This window comes from Phalaenopsis equestris, unplaced genomic scaffold (assembly GCF_001263595.1).
Source record: "Phalaenopsis equestris unplaced genomic scaffold, ASM126359v1 Scaffold000002, whole genome shotgun sequence".
In the NCBI taxonomy this organism is placed as follows: Eukaryota; Viridiplantae; Streptophyta; class Magnoliopsida; order Asparagales; family Orchidaceae; genus Phalaenopsis; species Phalaenopsis equestris.
Window position 1 is genome coordinate 50,212,681 of NW_018164444.1, and position 9,895 is coordinate 50,222,575.

A 9,895-nucleotide genomic window follows, 5' to 3' on the forward strand; every position below is an offset into this window, starting at 1 on the left:
TCCTTATTACAAGCCCAACATTGGGAATAACTTGCATTATAATCTCTTAATTGGAATGATTAGATAAGATATTTAAACACATAATAATATTACTCAAATGAGTCAATTATAAAAATTTAATTAATAAATATGATAAATTTTGTCCAAAATATATTTAAAGCAAGATCAAATCACCTTATAAACATGTTTAAACTATGTTCAAGTAAAAATCAAATCATCTTTGAAACATATTCAAATATTGAATCATCTTTAAATGATTATCAAATAATCATGGAATGTTATAGAACCATGATCACACAAGAAATAAGTACAATTGAAATATCTTTAAATAATGATTAAATAATATTCAAATACATATTAAGAGATGTTTCGATCTCCTTTGAATAATGATTAAGCAATCATATGGATTGTGGAAATGGTGGGGAGCAACTCATAGCGAAAGGATGGTGGACCATGGCGGTGGATACAATCGATGAAAAGCGATGAAGGTAGGTGGTGGTGGATAACGACAAGTAAGCAGGTGGCAGTTGCGAACGGACTGTAACTTACATTGTGTTTAAAAATTGCTCTAATAAAATGAATTTATAATATATTAGTTTAAAACTCTAGGTCAAATTTTAAAATTTTCACAATTTTATATTGCATTCTATTTTCATCAACCAAACACTAGAACTTTAAAAACATCTGCGTTTGATTTGTTTTATGCTACCAATTCAATGAACCAAACAACCTCTATTATTTTAAACATGTATATATATATATATATATATTATTACAAAATATTTATATTTAATTAATTAAATTTTATGATTATTACATGAGAATTATGTGGTAGAATTATATGGAATGCATGAAAATTTCACAATTAAAAATATTTAAAAAAAAAAACATTCAGTACTCCTAAGAAAACAATATATATTTTTTGGATCAACCAAAAAACATGCAGGCCCATAGACTTTCAGAGCCTCAAGCCAACAATGACTCTTCTCCAACTCACCATAACATCAAAGCTGCCGGAAGATGAGCTTCTGACAAAATGCTCTTAATTTGAAGGTATTTCAAATCATTTCACTAATTACATTTCAGAGAATAATAATGATAATAAAAGGCTACAATAATTTAAAACATCATCTGTCAAAAACAGAAACATAAGTCGGCCAAAAACAAAAACATAAAAAAAAAAAAAAAAAAAACTGAATTAAATACAAAAATTGATTAAATTGCATCTCAATGCTAATGAATTCTCTTGGTTTCAACATATAAATATCGCCTGAAAACTTACAAATAATGCCCTCTATACAACTTCTGTAACTTCAGGTTGCCAGATGATGTGATTTCCTAGCAACAGAAATAAAATTGTTCTTACTACATATAACAAAATGTTAAGAGCTATACCATTATCGAAGCTTCGCCACCTCGAATCAATCAATTTAAAGACGAATATAGCCGCCGCCTCCCTGAAAAGCGCCCCTTCGGACTGTTTTTTTCAAGAATGACTTTCTGTTGAGAGACCATGATCTTTGTAGTGCGGCTGTCTTTCTCCAAGCAGCGATACGTCGATAGATAGATGGAAAAATAAAAACAAATAGAAGTAACAGCAATATGGCAGCACAGAGCAGCATAACATTCCAAAATCCGTCTTTTAATTCTGGTTCATTCTGCCCTGTCCACGGGACTCCCCCAACATTCATGCCGAATACTGCCACGAAGAACAAAACGTGAAATGAAGGAATTTGCAGAATAATTGTGTGATGAAACGAGAATATCAACTGAGATTATTACTTCCAGTAACAATGGATAGAGGAAGAAAGATTAGTGAGAAAAACGAGAGGTAATAGAGTTTTCTGTTTATTTGTTCCGCTTGCCAACTATCAAGACCAGCCTGAATCGCTGTTACACGATTTACTATAAATCCCATATTCCCTTTTAGTCTCCTAAGACGATTAATCAGCTCCTCCAGAGCTACAATGTTTTCAGTCAGAAACCAGCTTTTGGCTGCACATTTCTCCTTCACGCGTGGGAATACTTGCTCACCATGAGCTACAACCTGCATTGAAGCAGCTTAAAATAATGAATCACACGGATTTTGTTTCATTTCTGTATTGAAATGACAATTATTTGATATCTCAGTAATGGAAAAAGTTTGCGTACGATACGCAGCGCTGCATGCGTTTCGAGGTTAAGGGAGGGTATAAGGGGGTTATAGGGGGTTTCTCCCGTTGTAATACCCCCTTGTAACCTCCATGTAACCTAGTGTAACCTAGTGTAACCTACTTGTAATCTACAAATAAGTTCCGCGTTTCTCTTATCATATATTAAGAATTTATTAGTAGGTTACAAGTAAGTTACAGAAGGTTATATGGAGGTTACAAAGGGTTATACCGCGGATATAACCCCGTTATACCCTCGATGTAACCTAGAAATCGTACGCAGCGTTGTGAACGTCTATCGTACGCAAGGAATTCTATAAGAAATGGTACAGTTTGTAAAAATGATTAATCACCTGCAGAAGGCGCTGCAGATCCAAATGCATTTTCGGAAATCTTCTATCGTCTAGCATTTGTTTCTTTAGTGTAGAGCCGCCTACATGAGAAGTAATGGCATGATTTGACAATTCATACAGCAAATCAAGCATAATAAGCAGTAAAATATTATGAAATTTGTGTGAAAAAATAATAATGGAATGGGCTGGTGATAAAGAACTTCTTCAGAAGCGCATGAAATCCCTAGAGATAAATTGCTAAATGCAGCCAAAAGAATAAGCATAAGCATGCGCGCGCGCGCATGTGTGCGTTATTAATGTAGGCCTTTGTTATTTGTGCCGTTAAGTTTGCTACCATTTATATTGTTTTTTATCAAAGCTTTGCTGGACTCCATTCTACACCATGAGATAGCTAACTTCAATTTATTGGAGGATAAACATACCATTCTTTATCAGAAGCATTATCCTTAACACTTATACTAGGTTTACACGAGTATTTAGTAGATTGTATGTCATACCTTGTATATATTCAGTCATGTCTTTCATGTTCAATTTTGTCTTACACGTTTGCATACCTTCATGGCATGTTTTAATGTTACATGATGTGCGGATAACTTTGTTATATTAAGTGCTACATAAATCCTTTAATTTTAAAATGATTCACATCACACATGTTTCTCATGCATATTATCTTAGCTAATGTGAAATAAATCTGGTTTATTTGACAAAAGATTTGCTCAAGAAAACATATATATGTACACACACATACACACACACACACAAAATAGTCAACACGTATCTCGAGGAGATAAAACGGTCTAAACTAGAAGAGAAATGATGAAAATCAATAATCTGGCAAGAAGCTACAAGAATTCATGAAGACAACTGATTGAAAATTGTCGATCGACCAAAGAATAGCCGATCGATGAAAAACCTATCCTACCGAAGGACCCCCATGCCAAGAAGGGATACCTAAACTAATCACCTCAAGGTCAATTGGCTGCCACTTCCAAAGTCACCAAATTTCCAAGAGCGAAGGTCAATCGACATCCAAACAAAATAGCCAACCTGAACCGGTCAAGTCGACCAATCCAAAGACTTACCGGTCGGGAGGCTTAGACTTACGAAAGGGTGTCAATACCAGTTATTGATACAAAAAGGTGTTAATATCAGTTATGGATGTAAAAGGGTGTCAATAGTAGTTATAATTACGAGAATATTCGGGGTAAGGCGGGGGGGAGGGGGGAAATATTGATCCATAATGCCCATAATAAAGAGAAAATTAATAAGAATAATGACTTGCAACGCCCCCATTGAAGTGGGTATAAGCATGCAATTTTATTAAAGGTTCTCTATGATTATAAATGCTTATGAAATAAAAAAACGGACATTTTCCTCTGAACCCTAGTCTCTAATCTTCTCTAGTTGATCAAAAGCAGATTAATGACCTCACTCTAGTTTAATGGGCAAAATCCTTCTTTTTGTTTAGGTTTACCTTGGTAGATTGACTATATAGATATAAATATAAATGATGTTATGGTAAATGATTACCGCGTCATATCTACATATGAATGTGATCTATATGTCTACAAATGCATATATTAGCTTGTAAATGCATTGATCACTTTTTATTTCATACGAATGATTATGCACATCGCCATAGTGTAAATAATTGCAGAACAATGACATCATACATGCCACACAATATAATTCTAAATGTTGTGTTATAATGACAATTATTATACTTATATTATAATATAAATCATGCAGTTTTTATCACTTATATTGCATGTCTAATTTTTCATTGTTCCTATCGATTAACTTAAAAAATATATTGCATCTTAATTTTACAAGATGATGGTGAGACTTCTAATGTTTTATGGTGCAGACTGTTGACCTGTAAAAGAGTAGCATAAAATTAAGTGTTGCTCACATGAGAATGCTTGGGTGGATGAGTGGCCTTACACTCAGAGACAAATGAGAAATGAATATATCTGTTAAAGGGTAGTGGCAAACAAGATTAGAGAGAAGATTAGAGAGAATCAAACAAGATTAGAGAGAATCACCTTAGATGGTTTGATCACATTAAATGTCGACCATCTGATGACCCAATTAGTAGAGTGGATGTTTTAGATTTAACTTATGTAAAGAAAGGTAGAGGCAGACTTAAAAAGACCTGGGAATGCTTTTAAAAAAATGATACTAATTTATTAGAATCAAATGAAAATATGATAATCAATAGTACATAATGGAGAAAAAATATTCATGTAACCAGAGACAAAACTAGCTTTATTTTTTAAGGCGGACAAAAATCACCAAATATTTAATTTTTTTTTAATTATAATTTTTTTTTAATTATTCGGCAAAAAAAAAAAAAGATTGAGAGGGGATACAATTACTAAATTGCCTAAACTATAAAAAAAAATTACCAAATTTAACTACTTATACAGTGAAAATTTCAGGGTGAGCAATTGTCTACCTTAGATATAACATAGTTCTACCCTTGCATTTAGCCGACTCCATTTACTGGGAAAAAGGCTTGTTGTTGTTTTTGTATGCTTTAATGGATACAAGTTAACCATTTTATGATAAACTCATTTGAAATTATTATTTCTCTTGGCAATCACACCATATTCATCCGTAAACCTTTAATTCACAACAATCATTTTCAACAATTATTATATCAAAAATTCATTATCTATGTCAAAATTGTACATCTCAGTTTAGAAGTTTATTGGCCTTTGAGTGGTTGCATAAGTTATTGATTCAATTATTTTCTATTAGTTGATATTTTTTATAGCTGGAAAATTATTAAAATTTTACAATAACATTTTATTTCTTATATTTATGACTACATATTTCCTGCATATGTTTATATGTGAATCATATTTCATTACAAAATTGTTTTGCTAAGTATTACCTCTTGAGGCTTGTTTCTTGAGTTGAGATTGAATCCCCCACCTTATGTCCAATATTATCGGTTTTACTGGCTTTGTAAGGATACACTATAATAATTATAAAAATATAATAAAAAATGAGGTGGGGGAATGTCACATTTTTCTTAATAGTAGAAAACTTATTAGTTAAGGAATAAAGTTTTCATCTGATTGACAAATTTTGCAAAAAAGCTCTTGACTACAGCAAAACCAAAGCTGAATTTTACATCTATGACTAGAAGCATAATAAACTTGCATCTCGCGTGAAATCCTATAATCAAACTATTAAGTTGCTTCTGATATCAATGAGAAAGTGTGTTGAATACATTGGTTTTCCTACTTGACCAAAAAACATAACAAATTGTCCTTTCACTTTAGAATCTCCTTTGTAATCATATTTTGTTTCATAAATCAAAACTACTATAAATAGTCATTGATTTTATACCTGTGAATCACCAGCATCACTATTAGCCTTCCCAATTATTCGGGTTAGCTTTATGAATTCAAGATTTTTATTCATTCCTATTGAGAGTAGCATGATGTATTAAACCTCTTTTGAGCTACATCATTAATTACTCATCTTTCTGAATACTCTTCTAACCTTTATAGTGCATCTCGACCATCTAATTTTCACTACCTTATCTTCAAAATACGCAACTCAACCCAATAGATAACTGCTTATTGTCATGGTATGCAATGAAAATGAAGAAAGAGGTGAAATAGCACTTATTGTCATGTAGATGTGATGGACAAAAATGCTACTGAGTCCAATGGATAAGGCGTGCCCGTTTCTATCTCTAATGGAAAAAAACAAATGATATAGTGGTGGGATCATTTTACAATATGGATATACGAGAGAAGTTGTTCACCCTAAGAGTATAGGTTAAGTAAGAGGTGATCAGTGCCATCTTTAACACTAACAATCAAGATAACTGAATTTATGACAGCTTGGTGAAGAAATTAGGATTGTATATAATATGTTGAAATATGAAACCTTACAATAAAACCAAATAGAATCATCTAGTACATCCAACAACCCAAGGTATGACTTCGGAATCTGCAAGATGATCCTAAAGATGAAATGCCATGTAAGCTCCATGAACCAAGAAGCTCTCAAAAAAAGTTTAAAAAATCTCCTAGAAACTTCCTAAAAAATGAGGTGCCAGACCCAACATAATGTATACTTGGGATGTTGGAAATAGGAGTGTAAAGGAGTCAAGTTGAGCTCAAATCACAATTAATTTGAACTCGCCAACCTAATGACATGATCAAATCCCACTTATCCAAATAACAATGGGAACGAGCACGACTCGTGAGCCGGAGGTCTATAAATTCTCTAAATCCTCACAACAAGAGCTCGTTCGCATCGATAGAAACTAATTGGAGAAAGTATTCATCACTTCTTCCATCAATGCTAGCAAGCTGATGAACCAAGCCTCATAAAGCTAGAAATCTAGCTAATATAATACATGATCATTAATCTAAACTAAATATTGAGATCATCACTCAATGCTTGACTAGATAGCTCGTTAACATATCGAGCTCAAGCTAGTTTAGCTAACTTTACATACTAAGCTAGAAAATGATCTTCCGTCACCCAAAGTTATGATTTCGAGCTAGTGAAATACTGCTAAAAGTGGGGGGCCTTTAATATGGAGAGTAGAAAATGAGGATGAATAATCTAACTGTTGATTGTACTGAAGACAACAAGAAGAAACATCGTTCATAGTTTGGGCATCAAATCTTGAAGTGATTATGATGCTAAGTTCATTAAAATTATGGACATAAGATTTCTTAATGCTAATTGTCAGTGGCATTGATTTTTGGATCACAATAAAAAGATCGAAAAAAAAATATAGCCAAAAGTCCATTGAAGAAGTTAAAATCGTCAGGTAGAGGCATTATAATGACAATTAGGTGTGAAGTTTGTATTATTGGATCAAATTTCATATTGCAACATAATAAGAATGAATTTTGAATTGTCTTGAAAAAGAAAACTTTTTAAAATTTAAAATTATAAATAATGATAATAAAGTTTTACCGATATTTTAAAAGTGAACTAAGCTTGCTTGTTATTTTAGATGCAATTTGGTTTTTATCATGGTGTTTTCTTGGGGTTGTCGTCTACACAAATAGAAAGAGAAAGCAACAAAAGGAAGTCATCTAAAGCATCAAGGTATTTTAATTGCCCGATATATCAATAAGAAACCTCCAAATTTTTTTTTCTAAAACCAATCAAAATTCATTCTAGCCTTTAATTGTGGAAATGCAATATAATATTAAGAGGTTGGCTCCTTAATGTGAAGCTAAGTGGTTAACATAGAGAAATATTTCAATCCTATAATAAACAAAATGGAGAATTGAAAGGCAAATTACATGAAGTCATAAATATATTGAGAATGTTATGGACAACAAAAAGCAGCTAACCAAGTGCATAACTATAAACATACGGGTACAATACCCAATCTATGAACTCTTACAAAGATCAATCATGGTACTAACCTAAAGGAAACATTCCATTAAGCTTTTCTTAAAATTACATATAGATTCAGCTTAATTATTAAATAGCCAGCCCAATAATTAGACCCTAGTAAGAATGAATCCTCAGATACTGTATCGGAGCAAAAAAATCAATCAAGCCAGATTATGGTAGGTCAACTTAAGCTTATATGCCATTAATTCTAGCCAAACTCAATTTGTGATTGAGTTTACCAATGAGCATTTTAGGTTCATGGAAAATTGAATAAACGAAAGTTATTATGTTAATAAAACTTGATATAAAACTTGACTGATTAGTACATTAATAAGAAAATATAGATTAGGAGGTTACTACATACTAATATTATTAAAGATTCAGGAAGTATATCAATAAACTGCTAAGTATAATTATGGTGACAAGTTCTACAAATCGATGTAAAAGGAACACTTTTGAAACCCAGAAAACATGATCAAATCATTTCATTTCATCAAACACCACAAATGCATCACCAACATCATACCTCTATCCAATTCAAGCTCGATGGAATCGAGTTGAATCTCCAGTCTGGTAACAATATCCTGCACATGATCGACATGCGTATCAATAACATGCACCACCAAATCAGACACGGTCCTCGGCACAGGATTATCCGCCTCCTCAGAATGATTCATCGTGAGCAAAAACTCAAGAACATGCTCACGGATAACGATTCCATCACCCACAACGCTCTCCTCCTCATCGTCATCACCCCTACAATGGTCCACGACAGGGATCTCCGAAAGCAGAGATTGTCCGGTCTGAGAAAACCCTAACCTCGGGACACGCCCGAGCGAGACAGTAATAACAGCAGACTCCGTAACACGAGCGGCGAGGCGGAGGGTGAAATCCGATGTGGCAGGGCCGGGTGAGTTCACGCGGAAGATAAGGGCACCGTCGACGTGAGCACAGAATGGCCCATTGGAGACTAATGAGAGGATGTCCTGTAGCTTCAGAGGAGGGCATAGGACATCGATTAGGAGCTGCGCCGAGACGGAAAGCTTGTGGTTCCCTTTAGGGAGGTCAACGTGGAACCAATTGAATTCGTGTGGTGACGATTCTGCCTCAGCAATATCCCAATCACGTGAGAGGAAGCCACCGTGGCCGTCGAATCGGTAGGCGCGGAGGCGAACGGCGCCCGGAGATGGGTAGGAGGACCGGCGGCCGCAGCTGTGGTGGGGGAAATGGAGGGAATGTGCGGCGATGGTGCCGACGGGTGCGGTGTCGGGAAATCGGTGGCGATCCACCTCCGGCAGATCACCGTTAACAAGCTCCATGTTGAAGATGGATTGGCGGAACGCTGTCGGGAGATCCTGTAAGCAGATTGTGACTTTCGTGGTACGATTCGACTCTCAGGGAAGGGGAATCGTGTGGCGGATGTGTAGCGCGGGTGGGGAGCTGATTTTGCGATGTGCGAACCAAAAAGGGAGGAGGGTGTGCAGCGGGCTACATGATTTGCTGCGGAGGAGATGCGCGCTGTGGGTTTGCAGGCGGAAAACACGGCTTCGTTCCGCCATTTTTAGATGTCCGGCTGAAAGTACAAGCGCGTGTTCAAAACGACAGGCAAAGGTAATCCTTTTTTACCCACATGGCACTCTAAAGGTATGTATTCATATGAATGTCGGAATCCGAAAATATATTGATTTTTAATATTCTTAATCTTTGCTTCTATGCTTAGATTTGATATTCAGCGTGATGAATTTCAGTAAATATTAAAATTCAATCAATTTTAAACTAAATTTTATGTCTTAGATTTAATTCTAGTATTCATCTTAGATAAGTTCGAGCTCATGATTTCATTTTTATATTTCTTTCTTTTTTTGGTTTTCTTATTGTGTTTGTTTTAGTTGCTAGTTCTCTTTTTCTATCGTATTTTTAGTCTTTTCTTTAGTAGTTGCTCTTTTGTTTGGTTTTGTGCAGATGATTCTCTATTTCCTTGTGGATTGGTTTTGTTGCTCCTTC

General features: G+C 34.6%; 1 protein-coding gene across 2 annotated transcripts; it reads right to left on the reverse strand.

Annotated features, from left to right (window-relative positions):
- Positions 1-1,230: 1,230 nt before the first annotated feature.
- On the reverse strand, positions 1,231-9,507 carry LOC110018063 (zinc transport protein ZntB-like). 2 transcript variants are annotated; one of them, XM_020715288.1, is made up of 5 exons: positions 8,418-9,507; positions 2,504-2,583; positions 1,783-2,047; positions 1,396-1,699; positions 1,231-1,338 (listed from the first exon to the last, which is right to left on the reverse strand). In XM_020715288.1, the coding sequence occupies exons 1-4, from the start codon at positions 9,208-9,210 to the stop codon at positions 1,431-1,433; spliced, it is 1,407 nt and encodes a 468-aa protein (XP_020570947.1). In that variant the 5' UTR covers positions 9,211-9,507; the 3' UTR covers positions 1,231-1,338; positions 1,396-1,430. The 2 variants fall into 2 exon arrangements, with proteins under 2 accessions (XP_020570947.1, XP_020570946.1); XM_020715287.1 differs by having other exon boundaries at positions 1,231-1,699.
- Between the last annotated feature and the right edge of the window lie 388 nt (positions 9,508-9,895).

Excerpts from the sequence above, each read along its gene's own strand:
- LOC110018063 (XM_020715288.1), bottom strand. The coding sequence starts at position 9,210 with ATGGAGCTTGTTAACGGTGATCTGCCGGAGGTGGATCGCCACCGATTT. Across the intron at positions 2,584-8,417 it reads CGAGCTTGAATTGGATAGAG|GCGGCTCTACACTAAAGAAA; the intron begins GTATGATGTTGG and ends CTTCTCATGTAG. Across the intron at positions 2,048-2,503 it reads ATCTGCAGCGCCTTCTGCAG|GTTGTAGCTCATGGTGAGCA; the intron begins GTGATTAATCAT and ends GCTTCAATGCAG.